This window comes from Notolabrus celidotus, chromosome 1 (assembly GCF_009762535.1).
Source record: "Notolabrus celidotus isolate fNotCel1 chromosome 1, fNotCel1.pri, whole genome shotgun sequence".
Classification (NCBI taxonomy): domain Eukaryota; kingdom Metazoa; phylum Chordata; class Actinopteri; order Labriformes; family Labridae; genus Notolabrus; species Notolabrus celidotus.
Genome location: NC_048272.1, coordinates 14636158 through 14653167, shown reverse-complemented (window position 1 = coordinate 14653167; position 17010 = coordinate 14636158). Strand labels below are relative to the sequence as shown.

The 17010-nt window shown below is 40.1% G+C and overlaps 2 protein-coding genes across 3 annotated transcripts in view; one reads left to right on the top strand and one right to left on the bottom strand.

The window, feature by feature from the left end:
* Positions 1–79: 79 nt before the first annotated feature.
* Positions 80–15940, bottom strand: rbck1 (RanBP-type and C3HC4-type zinc finger containing 1). Its single transcript, XM_034695204.1, has 13 exons — positions 15708–15940; positions 15565–15612; positions 14615–14759; positions 14193–14289; positions 13358–13556; positions 12636–12796; positions 12361–12534; positions 10980–11140; positions 10769–10865; positions 8695–8874; positions 8486–8584; positions 2897–3040; positions 80–2790 (listed from the first exon to the last, which is right to left on the bottom strand). Exons 2-13 carry the CDS (start codon positions 15602–15604, stop codon positions 2710–2712), a joined length of 1578 nt encoding a protein of 525 aa, XP_034551095.1. The 5' UTR covers positions 15605–15612; positions 15708–15940; the 3' UTR covers positions 80–2709.
* necab3 (N-terminal EF-hand calcium binding protein 3) overlaps positions 15496–17010 on the top strand; it is a 77075-nt gene continuing 75560 nt past the window's right edge. For both annotated transcript variants that reach the window (XM_034695233.1, XM_034695225.1), the window contains exon 1: positions 15496–15624. The gene's annotated coding sequence lies outside the window, so the exon portion shown is untranslated. The remainder of the gene's footprint in view (positions 15625–17010) is intronic.

Here is a 17010-nt window from a genome sequence, read left to right as displayed (position 1 = left end):
TTAGTTTGACAGTTCCATCATTATGAAAAGGTTTGAATATACAAACACTTGGATACAAAATGACTGGAAAAACTGAACATCTAGAACAAAATATTTTATTCTTCAGATTAAAGAAACACAAATACAAATGAGGGCTTAACTGAGAAGTGCAAAATCCAAGACATTGCTTCCAGCATCATTTTTTTTTAACCATTTGCGATGACATATTTGTGGGTTACAGCATTTACAATTAGTCTAATGAAAGAACGAGGATTCTTCATACACGAAACACAGGATCCCATGTTACTACCCTTCACATTTCACATGATATAACACCTGCCCAAACTTAATCTTTGACTCCTGCAGGAAAGGAGGATCTGGATGAGTAGATGCCGTTCCTCTCCCTGACTCTCCTCTGATAAGAAGTGCTTTTTTGTAAACTTTTCCAGCTGTGCAGAGCAACATGTCCTCGGTTCTCACAAAGATTATTTGCTGCTGTTTACTTTCTAGGACTAAAAAGCAGTGAGGGCATGCTTCAGAGCCGAGGAAAGTCAATGAGAATCACAGAAGCAGTTAATACATTTAAAGTCCTGTTTCAAAAGATCACTTAATTTTACATTTCATCATAAAATAGTTTTTCCTTTTAGGACTGTAGCCTGACTAAAGATACGTTTGTGTGCTTTTGAACGGCAGCACTATGTTTGCCACACTTGAATTGGCTTTAAGTTTTGTTTGTCATAGCTTCAGCCGTCTTTGGATGACTAGCTGAGGACACAACAGCTAAAGAGAGACAGGAAATGTGAGGGAAGACATGCAGCAAAATGGTCGAGGGCAGGAGTTGAGCCCTGCAACCACTGCAACGAAGACTAACACGGGACTTCCACCACATCCGTGTCCGGTCCGTCTCCGATCCGCTGTGGTCTGGTGAAGGACCACCGGACAGCTGGAGTCACGTGACCGAGATTTTCCCGCAGCCAAGTCTTCTGAAAACCTCTGACCTGTTGACTCCAGGCCTGCCTCCACTCAAAATGACATTTTGTTGTCATAGATAAGTTAAAAACGAAACAATAACAGTGTTTTGTTCTGAAAATTAACCAGATGTTTTAATTTGGTTTTGGTGCCTGACTTCCTGTCCCTCTCGATCTGCTCTGTGCATATTGATGCGTCGTGCTCCGGCATCCGGCAAAAATAGAAGTCTTGTGTATCTCATCCGTTGCGTTCTGACCAAGCGGCAACTAAAGCGGTCTCAAAATGAGTCCAATCGAGGATCCGCTTGAGGCTGGCTCTGGAAACCACATACACACCAATTCAAAAAAGCTGATCTTTACAGCAGAAATAAACATGTTTACAGCCTGGTACAAAAGACGAGTGTAGTCTGGATAGCTCATTTCTCGGTCGGCACACATTGGGTGATTTTTTTTCTAACGCGGCAATTTCAAAGATATTGAGATTACGAGTCTTCCAATATGAGGCACAGCTGACTTGACTGACAGGCGGGAACACTGTAGCTGTTGGCTAGGAGGCTCAAAGCCCACCTCTTTATGTCACAATCACTCGACAGCAGCAATGTGGCTGCCACCACTGATTGGCCTCAAAACAGTGCTTCTGAAACAGATTGGTGATATCACAGATACTATGTCCATATTTTATACAGTCTATGGTTCCGACCTGCCGGATCAGAGACACAGCCGGAACGCAATGGAGCGGATCCAGTGGAAGTTAACACATTGTCTCCAATCCGTCACTATAGGTTTCTATTCTATTCTTGTCAGACAGGACACGGATCTGATGGAATTTGGCCGTAAGGAGCGCGCGCCTAAAACTGCTAGGCCAACAGCGCCCAGGTGCTTTTACAGGCTTAAGTGGTTATTTGTTTTTTTTAGCTGTTTATTGTTAAAATAATGCTCGCCATGTGCCACTCTGATTTCCAATTTTTTTGGAGTTAAGGAAAGTCTCTTTAGGAAGACAATGAAAAATCAACCCAACACTTCTTAGATAGTATACTGTATTAGTACTAGTGCGTCATCTACAGCCCTTATAACAAAGTTAATACTTAATAATACGCATAATCCTGAACACAGAAAAATAATTCCAGATTTAGTCCTTAATGCGTGACAACATACAGCATTGTTATTTGTCTTCTGTGCTGTAGATCAGCATATGTCATTAAAGCATCAAATCAGCTTGTTAGGCTTCAAGTACACATTCATTCAATGTAAACATCCTTCACCACAGTCTGATTAGTCGACTAAAAGAAAAAAAAAAATATATATATATATATATCTATTATAACTCTGAAAACGAAAAAAAAATATATTTTGAGGCATTCATCGAATAAAATGGCAAGGTTTATATATTCATAACAATTCAATCAATAATATGTTACTTTGGCCTTCAGGTTTTGGAGCGCAGGAGAAACATGTTTTAGAAGTGTGTCTGAGTAAAGCAGAGTTGTCTTTCATTCCATCTTGTGAGATTGAAACAGGAGCCAGGCATAAGTCTGAATTGTTTCAATATACCTGAAGACATCCTCTCAAGCTGGTGGGGATGTCAAAGAAATAACGTGCAGAAAAACTGTTCTAGGCTTGTTGAAAACAAAGCTAAAGTTGGGTTAAATAAACCAAAAGAAGACAGTCAGAAAGTCGACAGTAAGCTATCAGCCACAGTCTGAGTTCTGCTCTTCTCCAGCGCATGCTCTTGCAGCCGTGAGTGTTCATTAGTGTACTTCCCTCAGTGGCAGTTCTGACAGTTGGGGTGACAAGGCTGATTATTGACTCTGCACCCACAGCCCCCAGAGGTGTCCCCGTTGCCCTGTAACAAAAACAAAACAGAAAATCACATTTACAGCTCAAACATATATATGAGATTATGTTTCTTATAAGTGATCCTACGCTTTTAAAATAGTGGTTGCTTTTACATTTGGTCCCCAGCGAGCTTGTTTAGTGACCCAGCAGATTTCCGTCTTGCACATCAAGCAGCAGATCCAATCACAGCCGTCTTTTTTCTGCACGATGACGTCACATCGAGGACATTTCATGGCCTCTCCGTTTTGTAGCATGCTCTGTATGACAACACAATAAGACAATGTTACATTTAAAGCAACCAGATCTCTTCTTCTCCTCTTCTCTTCTTCATCCAGCTTTGGGCATCAACTGATAAGGGGCATTCAGTCTTTTAAGCGTCAAATCAACCACATTTTCCTACAACCTCTTTTAACCAACCATCCTGCTGCTGCTCGGTCTTCTTGTCATTTCAGTTTGCAACCTGGCCACCCTCCTCCACCTCAGTGTCACCCTCCTCATATCACATCCTGCACCCATCCTTGACCTCCTCAGCCTCACTACTCTGAACATTTACGTCATGATGGGCTTTCATTTTGACTGCACATTCTTCACTCTCAATTAAGTCTCTCCTTTTTGAACTGATTTTGAAAACATTAACAGGGCAGAAGTGGAAGTCAACCCTCTCAAGTAATTAGTGCAGAAATCATTCTTTTTAGTAAATATGCCTCAAATGTACATTAAAAACCCAGGGTTAAGAGAGCACTAGAAACAAGAGACCAATCAACATTTTAGTTAAAGGTGTAACCTCAAGGTAATACATAGTGTACCTTTAAAACTACAAACTGTACCTTTAAATACTACACACTGTACATTTAAATACTACACACTATACCTCCAAATACCACAAACTGTACCTTTAGATACTATACACTGTACATTTAAATACTATATACTGTACCTTTAAAACTATACACTGTACCTTTAAAACTACAAACTGTACCTTTAAATGTTACACACTGTACATTTAAATACTACATACTTTACCTTTAAAACTACACATTGTGCCTTTAAATACAACAAGCTGTACTTTTAAAACGACACTGTATATTTAAAAATTACACACTGCACCTTTCAGTACTATACGCTGTACATTCAAATACAACACACAGTACCTTTAAATATTACACACTGTACCTTTAAGTGCTACACACTACCTTTTAAAGGTGACATATCATGCAAAATCAACTTTTTAATGGTTCTCTACCTGAAATATGTTTCCCTGGCATGTCTACAAACCCCCCGAGAATGAAAAAATCCATTCTGCCCCTGTTCTGATTCCTCCACCTTTCTGTAAATGTGTGTGAAACGAGCCGTTTCAGACTTCCGTGTTTTTGTTACATCACAAGAATATCCGGTCTGTAACGGAGTCAGAGCTCAGAGCTTGGAGAGAAAACAGACTGTTCTGAGGAGGGCTGAAGAAGGGGGCTTTTCAGGCATGCAAAAATCTGATTTCAAAGTGTTTTTTTGAGCATAAACTTTAAAGACATGTTTTGGGGACCTCTTAGACCAATATATATTGATGAAAAAAGCGTGATATGTCACCTTTAATATGACACACTGTATATTAAAAAACTACACACTACTATACGCCGTACATTTAAGAGACACACTGTACATTTAAATGTAACAGGATGTACATTTACAGGGTTCCCACTCTTTTCCAGAGATAATTTTCCAGGACATTTTCATTGATGATCAAGCAGTCTAAATTTAGTTCCTAATTTAGTTTCTAAATAGTCTAATATGTTCCTCTCAGTGGTAAAGACGCACTCTGTATTCGAAGATCTCTCAGAGATTTACAAAAATGTAAACTGTCTTCCTGCATGGCGATGTCTATTATGATCAGCGAGGAGTTTCTGTGCAGCTGTGTCGCTCTTTTTGTTCCGTTTGTTTTCACTATCGGGAGTTTGCACTCCTGCTAGATAGAGCAGGGGTTCTGAAACTTTTTGGGGCCCGGGACCCCTTACAGGTGAGAAAATTGTCCATGGCCCCCTCATAATTGTAACACAGATGAAGCACATTAGTGATGTGTCATGATCAAAAGCTGCGGCTCGGAGAGCCGATGCTTTATAGTGAATCAGAAGAGCCGGCTCACATCGAGGGAGAGCCGGCTCCCAGTTTTTTCCTTTCGCTGCATAGCTCTCACAGTGCACAGCCCCAGCTCTGCTCACAGTAGAACTTTGTTTTGATTGGTCAGCATGGCGGCCATGCGGCCAATCATATGTGAGGATATAGGATACAGGTGATGGAGGGGAGGCTGTGTATCCTGGCTTCATCTGTTCCTTCAGAGAGAGTCTTCTTGGAGACAGGGCAAATACTCAATGAGAGGAGAAATCGGGTCAGCCCATCCAAGCTGAGGCATCTGATTTTACTCAATGCCAACCTGAGGACGTTAATAATGTTTGGTTCTGGTTCTGTTTGCTTGAGTTTGGTTCTGGTTCTGGTTCTGTTTGCTCGAGTTTGGTTCTGGTTATGTTTGCTTGAGTTGGTTCTGTTTCTGTTTACCTGAGTTGGTTCTGGTTCTGTTTGCTTGAGTTTGGTTCTGGTTTTGGTTCAGTTTGCTTGAGTTCGGTTCTGGTTCGGTTCTGGTTCGGTTCTGGTTCAGTTCTGATATGGTTCTGGTATGGTTCTGGCTCAGTTCTGTTCTGGTTCGGTTCTGGTACGGTTCTGGTTCGGTTCTGGTTCGGTTCTGGTTCAAGTCTGGTTCGGTTCTGGTTCGGTTCTGGTTCGGTTCTGGTAAGGTTCTGGTTCGGTTCTTGCATGGTTCTGGTTCGGTTCTGGTTCAGTTCTGGTTCGGTTCTGGTTCAGGTCTGGTTCGGTTCTGGTTTGGTTCTGGTTTGGTTCTGATTCAAGTCTGGTTCGGTTCTGGTTCGGTTTTAGTATGGTTCTGGTACGGTTCTGGTTCGGTTCGGTTCTGGTTCGGTTCTGGTTCGGTTCCGTTTCAGTTCTGGTTCAGTTCTGGTACGGTTCGGGTCTGGTTCGGCTCTGGTTTGGTTCTGGTTGGGTTCTGGTTCTTTTCTGGTTGGGTTCTGATTCAGTTCTGGTTCGGTTCTGGTTCGGTTCTGGTTCGGTTCTGGTTCGGTTCTGGTTCGGTTCTGGTTCTGTTCTGGTTCTGTTACATGAGTTTGGTTCTGGTTCTGTATGCTTAAATTTGGTTCTGGTTCTGTATGCTTAAATTTAGTTCTGGTTCTAACCTAACCCTAATCCTAACCCTAACCCTAACCCCAACCCTAACCCTAACCCTAATCACAACCCTAACCCTAATCACAACCCTAACCCTAATCCCAACCCTAACCCTAACCCTAATCACAACCCTAACCCTAATCGCAACCCTAACCCTAATCCCAACCCTAACCCTAATCATAACCCTATCCCTAAACACAACCCTAACCCTAACCCTAATCACAACCCTAACCATAACCCTAACCCTATCCCTAATCACAACCCTAACCCTAATCACAACCCTAACCCTAACCCTATCCCTAATCACAACCCTAACCCTAATCACAACCCTAACCCTTATTATAACCCTAACCCTTATCACAACCCTAACCCTAATCCCAACCCTAACCCTAATCACAACCCTAACCCTAATCACAACCCTAACCACAACCCTAGCCCTAACCCTAATCACAACCCTAACCCTAATCACAACCCTAACCCTAATCACAACCCTAACCCTAAACACAACCCTAACCCTAATCACAACCCTAACCATAACCCTAAACACAACCCTAACCCTAACCCTAACCCTAATCACAACCCTAACCCTATCCCTAATCACAACCCTAACCCTAATAACAACCCTAACCCTAACCCTAATCACAACCCTAACCCTAATCACAACCCTAACCCTAATCCCAACCCTAACCCTAACCTTAACCCTATCCCTAACCCTAATCACAACCCTAACCCTAATCACAACCCTAACCCTTATCACAACCCTAACCCTAACCCTAATCACAACTCTAACCCTAACCCTAAACACAACCCTAACCCTAACCCTAATCACAACCCTAACCCTAATCACAAACCTAACCCTTATCACAACCCTAACCCTAACCCTAATCACAACTCTAACCCTAACCCTTATCACAACCCTAACCCTAACCCTAAACACAACCCTAACCCTAACCCTAATCACAACCCTAACCCTAATCACAACTCTAATCACAACCCTAACCCTAATCACAACCCTAACCCTAATCACAACCCTAATCACAACCCTAACCCAAATCACAACCCTAACCCTAACCCTTACCCTAATCACAACCCTAACCCAAATCACAACCCTAACCCTAACCCTTACCCTAATCACAACCCTAATCACAACCCTAACCTTAACCCTAATCACAACCCTAACCCTAATCATAACCCTAACACTAATCACAACCCTAACCCTAGGATCAGGGTGAGAATGATTTTGTAACAGAATAAATGCACACAATTGGGCAATTATAGAGCCCAACTTCCCATCACTAAAGCACATGCTTACTACCATTTGCACTCTTAGTTGCCCTTGGAACTAATTGTATTGTAAAACGTGTCAATGTAAATACTTCAGACCTGTATCATAGTGATAAACAGATAACACTTCTATTTGAATCAAGTAAATACCACTTGTATACTTTAAAACAGAGGGTCATTTCATTCCTTGTGGACTCAACATGACAGCATTTATACTTTTCAAGTAATTGATCTTAAACGCTTTCATAAAACTAACAGTAACAAGACTCACATATCCCTTCGAGCCACCAAATGGTATCATAACAATGGTGTATGCTGTTTTGTAATGACAGCACAATTCTATGATTTACAAGAAATGTATTCAAACCCCCACGCTATGGTTCGCAGACTCCCAGGGGTCCCAGGACCCCACTTTGAGAACAACTGAGCTAGAGTACGGTAATTGAGTCAAATGTACCATAAAACAAAAACAGTATACCCCCGTTTTCTGTGAATGCATGATTATGAAGTGAAGGAGAAAAGATGTGAAAAAAGTTGCGCAGTGTCGCTGTCTTTTCCAGCACAGCGTGCACTCAACTTTCAATGAGCGGGGATGTGTTTTGTTAATAGGGTCAGGTCAAACGCAGCCATGTTGGAATAATTTTCCAGGACTATATGTGATTTTCCATGACATTTTATTTTTTGTCCGATTTTCCAGGTGTTTTCCAGTACTGGAAAACTGGTCAACTGTTTTCCAGGTTTTCCAGGACGCGTGGGAACCCTGATTTAAATACTACACACTGTACCTTTAAATACTACAAACTTTTCCTTTAAATAATAAACACTGTTCCTTTAATTACTACACGCTGTACCTTTCAAGCTCCATTTAATTACTTTTTTATCAATTTTTTGTGTGTTAATTAGTGTTAATCTGCCGACGACAGAAACTAAAAACACACTTGGCTCCATCACAGACCCTCCTGTATGTCTTTTTGAGTTGAGAAAAATTCTACATCTGCACATGAAGCGACGTGTTTACTTTATTTAAAACAAGGTTGTTTATGGTTCACACCGGTTCCTTAATTTACTCCCGTTTTCACGTTTTCTCTGAGCGTGTAGCAGCTGATTGTCAAACACAATAAACATAGCAACAGACTGCAGCAGTAAGAGCCAACCCTGTGCTAAGTCATCACACACACAGCTTTATGTAAACGTACCTGCAGCATCTGGTTAGTCTGCTGAGCCGCCACGTCGTTCTGAGCTCGGATGCGCAGGTCATCCTGGTAGTCCTTACAATTCATGTCCTTATGGATGGCCTGCAAAAGTCACACAACCTCTTTAACTTTCTTTTCCTATTTCTATACAACACATTGATAGCCGCTACTTTGTTTTATTGGTGATGTAAAAAAGTAACTGAGAAAAGTACCCGGCAGAGAATGCAGTTGATTTCTTTGCAGAGTTCACAGTTAAACTCGTCCACGTCGTCCTCGTAGATGCACCAGCCTCGACAGTTGGGGGTTTGACAGTGGAAGCTGTGATCAGAGCGGCTTTCTGCGATGCTCAGGCGTAACTCAAGAAAGCGCAGGTGCTCCTCTTCTGTGAGCAGCTGTACCCAGAGGCAGAGAGAACAAGAGCATGAAAGTTAACTCGTCAATACTGCATGAGAGGTTTCTTCTTCTTAAAATGAGTTTCGAAAAGTGCTTTAAAATGTGAAGATGTGAAGCTTTTGGTGCCTACAGCCTAAAATAAAAACCCTACTGACTTAATTACATGTTTAAAATAGATCTGCCATCTTTTGGTGCTTCACATTTGGCGAGGTAAAACAATTCCACTGAACTCAAATTACATTTTCCAGATTATCCAAGGTTAAAGGTGACATATTATGCTCTTTTTCATCAAAATATATTGGTCTAAGTGGTCCCCAAAACATGCCTTTAAAGTTTATTGCTCAAAAAAAACCTTTGAAATCAGATTTTGGTATGCCTGTAAACCCCTCTTTTTCAGCCCTGCTCAGAACAGGCTGTTTTCTGTGTCTGTGCCTTTAAATGAGAATGAGCTCTCTGACCACGCCCCCTCCAGAAGTGGATGTGCCCTCGGCTCTCCAGCACGTTGATCTAATGTTTACATGTTGGCTGCATATACATGGCTGCTCACAGACCCACGTAACTTCAACCCTCTGAATTTGATCCAGAATCTGATCCTGACGGAGAGGCGCCTGCAGCAGGACCTTTCTGAATGATTGGTCACAGATTTTGTGTTTCTTGTTGTTTTATTTGTCAGTATGTCGACGTGTGTCTTGGTACACAGCTATGAACATGTAGCTATGTGGCTATGCTAACTAGCGCTAGCACTTTTCCATGAAAAATAAAAATGATCCACTAGATCTTCAAATCTGCAGACGTGGGGAGTAAAAGCGACCTTTGTGTTTATTAAGACAGCCTACAACTAGCATGCCTCCCTCCTAAGCTCCTTGTTAGCACACCTGTGCAGGTAATGAAAACGGAGGAGGAGTTGAGTTGTATTTTATACAGTCTATGGGCTGATCAAGCTCCGAGCTCTGACTTCCGTTACAGACCGGATGGCGTTGTGACGTATGAAAAACACTTTTTCACTGGCCAAATAAAAAAATCATGCCTTATTTGATTTAAAATAATTACCATACTTTTTGATTACGAAAATCCAACTTATAAAAGGCAAAAGGCTGGGGCAAAAGCTGCAGCTCATGGTGTGGTTTGTCGGGTTGTAAGTCAGCCAGGACCGAGGTTCGCCAGCCTCCTCAATTTTCCAGTTTTCTTTGAAACGTTGTATAGTGACATGTTGCCACATCTTCCTCTTCCTATATAGAATTCAACAGTTGACCTTTTAATACCAGGTCTCCACAGTGCTATATTCATAAATGATACATGACACAGCTTACACCAACTCGTCACTGAATGAGAGTCCTCTCTCGGCTAGAACGTAACAACAACTGCAGTCTCAGAGAGTAGCAACTTGTCTGTATAATGAGACCAAAACAGACCACCTTGTGGCGTCACCTGGTGCTGCAGCAGTATTACAACAACTAGATTCTGATGGTTACAAGTCTACTGGCAGGTTTGAAGAGAAATTAGAATTCAGTGAGGGTATTTAAAAAATCTAACCAAAGACCAGTTACACTTACACCCACCCACCCACCCACCCACCCACCCACACACACCCACACACACACACACACACACACACACACACACACACACACACAAACACACACACACACACACACACACACACACACACACACACACACACACACACACAGTGAAATTTCATGTTAAATCAGGCTTTCATTGTCAAAACATAATTTGCTGATTTTAATTGTGAGAATCTGTATCTCCTTTACATAGCACACAACTGTTTTGATTGAAAATTATTGTTTTGTGTTGTTACTCCTGTCTGCATTCAGATCCTTACCTCTTCCCCTTCATCTCTAAAAGTTGTATGTAGTCTGGTCTTACACTCACCGCTTTGATCTCTCTGTCCTGTAGCTTGTAGTCGCAGTTGTCAGGACACGAAACCTCAGCATCCTGACTGTTCACTATCATCCCTTTCAGACACTCCCTGGACAAGAAAACATGCAATAAAATCATATCACATTTAATATTTTCCATTGCACTTTTTAAGACTCGGGCAGGTATGTGCCTGTAGCTAGAAATATGATTTCTTGTGTCAGACCTGCAGAAGGTGTGCAGACACTCTCGGAGCACAATGCCCTCTTCTGGCTGCAGGGTGGAGAAGCAGATGGGACATTCTGTCTCTGTGGTGTTGGGGATGAGGTGCAGGTCTTCAGTTGCCAACAGGTACAGGTAATTCCTCTCACGTTCCTCCTCCTGAGCCTTCATCACGAGGGAAGGAGCGATGGGTGATTCATTATGAATTCAAATGAGACATCACGAGAAGTGTTTACAGAAAAATGGAAGGTCAAACAAAAAAGTCTGTTGGAATTAACAGCATGACAACAACACTCTACTGGCTCTGCATTTACACACTGTGAACTCTTAGATGACAACCTATCAGTTATCAGTTCTCTACTTTACAAGATCAGCACATGTATCAGGTTTTTGATGAAAGAGAAACAAGGTGTATGGCTAAAAAAAGATTATTGCACTCCTCTTTTACCTACAAAAAATCAGAATGAGACCAAACCTGCAGTAACAACATCACAAAGCTGTATAATTGTAAATTTTAACTGGAATGCAAACTGTTTTAAGCTGATAGTTGTTATCAACGTGGTTTTAATCCAGTACATGCTTTGGCATTGTAGTTTTGGTTATTCTGCTGTACTATGACCACCTCCTTAATATTGTGAAGGCCTCCCTCTCTTTGGGTCAGGGCCAAAACAGACTTTGTTAAACCTCTCAAGGTGTTCTGTGGTATCTAGTACTAAGATCTTAGCAGCAGATCCTGAGTTGGGTTCTCCATGGATCAAACTTGGCTGTCCAGCACATCCCACAGATTCTTAATTTTATTTGGATCCAAGGAATTTTGAATTGGACCAAGGATCAGCCAGCCTTTACTCCCAACTCACATTAGTGAGCCTTTGCTGTCCATTACCTCATTGCCAGTTCATCGGTTTCTGTTCCTTGGATCCCTTTTAGTAGGTACTGACCCCCGTAGATTGGGAACAACCCACAAGAGCTGCAGTTTTGGAGATGCTCTGATTCAGTTGTTAAGCCATCACAATTTGCTCCTTGTCAAAATCACTCATGTCATTGTGCTTGTCCATTTTTCCTGCTTCCAACACATCCCAACTTTGAGGACAAAATGCTCACTTGCAGCTACCAACAACTGACAGATGCCATCGTAAAGAAATGATTAATTTTAATCACTTCATTGACCTGAGCTCATAACATTATGGCTGATTGGTGTATATAAATGTGGAAGCCAAAATATTCTAAACACCTCTCATTGTAGTATAATCCTCTACAACACGATGACCTCAACAATAAACATTAAATTTTAATCTACAACTCTGAAAATATATACACTTTACACTTTGTTGGTGGAATTGAGGGCAGAGCTGCATATGTACCTTTAACATTATAAACCCTGTTACCTGTTGGTACTGCAGAGTGGCCAGCTGTTCCTGCTCAATCCGCAGAATCTCCTGCTGGTCAGGCTGGTAGATGTTAGGCACGACATAATCCATCGGTCGTTCCCCTGCGCACATCTCACAACCTGGACGCGTGGGTTTGTTGACGTATGTACACATCATACAGGCCCATCCCAGCTGCACACAGACAAATACAAGACATATGTACAATCCTGGGAACAGGCTTTGTACACACACACTGATGCAGACTTTGTTTATATATATTTTTGCATTCTGACCTGAGGTTTAGGGAGCACAGCGGGTTTCTTAGCAGCCGGGGGTTTTGGAGGAAGAGGAGGAGGAGTGTGTTTAGCATCTGGAAGATGGGGCATCTTGTCAACACCAACTGCTCCAAGGCCTCTGCCTAAAAGTTCCATCGAATGCATCGACTCCACGATGCCTGTGGATAGATCATCATCATTATCAAAAAAATCTCCATATGACCTCACAGCTGACCAACATGTGCTTTTATCATACAGGAAGCAGGTTTGCATTGTTAACTTTACCCTCATTAAACAGACTTTCTTTGTTAATAACTATCAGTAAATATGGCTTATGTGGTTTGTAATGATCATCCAAAAAGTTAAAATGTATCAAATTGGCTTTGTTATTATCATAGATTACACAAAAACTAATTCCAGCAAAGGGATTTGATTTGGCGTGAGGCATTAAAGTAGCACTGATATTTAGTAGAGAAGCATTAGGACTTTTAACTAGTAACAACCACAGCCGTGCTGTTATGCAGAATAACAGTGCTGTTATGCAGAATAACAGCACTCCTTCTTGTGTGCTATAACTTAAGAATGAGTCGGTATGCGTTCAATAAATGCCTTTATCAAATTAAGCTCTTATTGTTGTGACGTAATATTCAGTCGTCACTGTTTTAGTCATAGTTTGAGCTACAAAAGAGAAAGACCCTCATTTACATTCTCGATCTGTGTATGTGTACGTTTTTGCTGACCCTCTATGCGTTGTTGCTCCTGGTCCAGTCTTTCTTGCTGCCGTGTGAGATGGGCAGCGTTGGCAGACTGGATGAAAAGAAAAACTTTGTCTCCGCTCTGACGGACACCGTGGCTGTACAACGTCTCCTGGTCCTGAGCCAAACGCTTCCCAATGACCCAACGCTGCAGAACCGGGGAGAACCGGAAGTCATGGCTGATCTGGGAATGTGAAATAAGAGAGGTATAGATCATATATTGTTCTACAAAAAAGGACAGAACTGTGACATTAATGAGATAAAATGTAAGTATTAAAGAGTTGTGTTTAAAGATACAAAAATCTGAATCCGAGCATACTTTTCAGGTTTTTTCATTTCTTTGAAATTACTTGGTTTGTCACATTGATATCAGAGATCTCTCTTCAGAAGACATGGCCAACGGTAGCAGCAACACATAGTATTATTATCAAAATAGCAATTTTATACTGTTTGTTAAAAATACATAAAAGTGATTAGCTAAAAAATCTGGACACATTAAATGAAAACCAAAATGAAAACAAAAAATAAGTTATAAAGTTTCTTACTCAAGTCAGTTTGCACTTTGGGTGAAACAATGTGCATAATGTCCAAACAATCAAAGAGATATATTTATAAAGAGATACAAATGTGAAAGTTAAAGATAATTTTCAAGGACATACTTATCAAGAAAGCCGCATAAGAATAGAAATAAATGTGTGTAAAATAAAATGTTTGATAACAATACAAAGATATTAGCACAGAAACAGGTAATAGAGATGACCCAGTATTCATTTTAGACATAAGTAACAAAACAAGAGTTTTTATGCTTTCTCATCGGTACCTTTTCTTTCAGTTGTGCTATTGTCATGTCAACAGAGACCTCCACAGTCACAGGGATGTAGTTATCTGACTGCGCGTCCTCCACTCCGACCCACAGCCTGTGGTGGAGAAAACAGGAGACCCAGGCTGGTTCACATTTTTGTTTTGTTTTATAGCCACTTCAACAGCTGTCCCACATGCATCTAATGTCAGATTTCAAGCTAGCCACAAGACAGAGACACTTAGCTGCAAAACATGCGCGCACACATTTTCGTTGTTGCCAGACTTCATTCCCTTCTCCGTTCCTTAATCTAAAAATAAACATGGCTCTTTGCACTAGCAATTAATGGGTTTCTGTTTTGTACCAAAACAATGAAGTCACACAAAGAAACATCTCTATGCACACAAACACATAAACACATATATACACATATGTGTCCCCACCTGATGGTCTCCTGAGGGTAGGCCTGACTGTTGACACTGACAGACACAGGGACAGAGAGCTGGGACAGTCTCTGACACAGTTTGACTGCTTCTTGTTCATCTCCGCTGCTCAGGGCTTCACTCAGAGACAGGGACAGCTCCTCTGCTGCACAGAGGACAAGAGAAGAAGAGATCATGTCTTCATTATAGGGCTTCATGTGACTTTTTATAAACACTCTGCATTACTACTGTACTTTAGTCAGGGCTGTTAGCATAACAGGACACTGATTTTGTGTTATGTAATTGTTTCTCTGTCTGAGGCAGTCTATGTCTTGCAACAATAATAAATAACTGTGACAGATTTATGACTGAATTTAAAAGCAAATATCAACCTACTTTGTCAATCAATCAATCTTTATTTATCTAACCTTTCATACAGGTCAAATGCAACCCAAGTGCTTTATAGTGATTGAAAACAAGAAAGAAGCAGAAATAAAATAATGGCAAGACATATTTAGAAAATTAAAATGGATTTTAAAATAGAGACTAATGCACACCAACAACAATAAAATATGTGTAATTAAATTAAGTTAAAGCGTCAAATTAATATTAAGAATATAAGTGGTTAAGATAAATACATTTAAAAAGGGGTAAGGATAAGAGTTCAAATTAAAATTAAGGGTAAAGTGTCAATAAAACTGATTAGATAAATTAAAATAAATAAATGAATGAACAAATAAATAAAAAATAAAATAAGATAAACAGTTAAAAGGTTAAAATTAGTAAAATAATAAAGCTAAAAAGTAAGTAATACAATTGTTAAGCCCTTCATAAAAGCCAAACTGAATAAATACGTTTTCAGTTTACGTTTAAAAGTCTCAATATCTCTATCAGCTCCTCTCAGATCTCAGACTTGTGTGGTGTATGTGTCTGAATGTCAAAAAGAATCGAAACTAAGTGGACCTGCTCACCTTCTTTCAGATTGCCTCTCGGTCTAACTTCACAAGCCATGAATACGCCTGAAACGAGAGGTAACACAAATATTTGCTTTGAATATCCAAGTTATATTTTAAAAAAGGCAGTGAAAAAAAACTCCAAAACAATTACATCCAACCTTCTCAAGTCGTGTTGTTGCGATCTTTCCGCAGCCAACACACTTCCTCTCGTCGACCTGAGTGTAACACAGGCAGTTTATAAGTCCAATAAGAAGTCAATCTACGACCTAGTGCAGATTTAAGAACTTGTTTTCTTATAATGTGTCTGCGATCAACTTCTGCTTCTTCTTCGTCAGCCGCTGACAGGTAGAACGGAAAGCGAAACTGATCCAAGAGACCAGGAAGAGAAACTTTAAAAGGGTCACACAGCAGAAGTGACTAGGCCCCGCCCCCTTCTTAGTATGTCACTTTGAAGTTTGTAGTTTATGATGTGTACTTTAAATACACATTTTAGACTATTTCAGTACTTTACTGTTCGCACTAGAACTTAAAATTCTCATTTTAAAACTCCCAAACTCCAGCCGACTCACCCCTTAATATTTCTCCAGGAATCCTTCTTTTCAAAAGCACAATTTGAATCATTCCTATTTCAAAAGCAACAAAAGTAAAAGTGTGGGTTGCAGTCTTGCAGTTCATCTATAATCTTGGAAAGGAGAGCAATAATATATTGAGGCAGTTACGTTAAAAAAGATAAGAGCAATGACTCCATACGTCCAGCAGAGGACAGTGCCCGTCAAAAAATGGTCTTGTTAAATTTTATAGCTGTAAATTGGAGTGGACGTGAACGCACTATGGCAATCTCATTTTGCAACGTAAAATTTAACATCACATTTTCTGTTTAACTTTGTTTTTCATCTGAGTCACATTATTATTATTATTATTATTATTATTATTATTATTATTATTATTATTATTATTACTATTATTATCTGTTTAATAATACATTGCATATTTGATAATGTTGTAACTGAAAAAATTTTATGTATTTGTATGCCTTTATCTACACTACTTTGCTTGAATATTTTTAGATTTTAAGACATTACTAGTCATAACTTGGATACACTGGGACGGAAGGGCCACTGGAAAAATAAAAAAAAATAAGGTCAACTTTTTTTTAAATTATTATTATTGCGAGAAAAAAGTCAGAATTCTGAGAAAAAAAGTCAGAATTCAGAATTCTGGGTTTTTTCTCAGAATATTAATAATAAAATCAATTAAATAATAAAAAAAAATTGACCTTAATTGTTTTTTTTTTTTTTTTTTTTACAATGGCCCTAATCCTCTTCCATACACTGGATACATTTGCACAATGGATCTTTTATTTTTTCCTTTGACAACCTTTTTTGTGTGATTTTCGGGGTCCAGTCTGTTTTGGTATTTTTTTTTATATCTCTGTGCTTCCTATGAGAAATTAATACATTT

Coding starts and splice junctions, on each gene's coding strand:
- rbck1 (XM_034695204.1), bottom strand. CDS start 15,604: ATGGCTTGTGAAGTTAGACCGAGAGGCAATCTGAAAGAAG. Junction 11,141..12,360: donor CCACTCTGCAGTACCAACAG/GTAACAGGGTTT, acceptor CTCGTGATGAAG/GCTCAGGAGGAGGAACGTGA. Junction 8,875..10,768: donor AGGACAGAGAGATCAAAGCG/GTGAGTGTAAGA, acceptor CTCTGGGTACAG/CTGCTCACAGAAGAGGAGCA.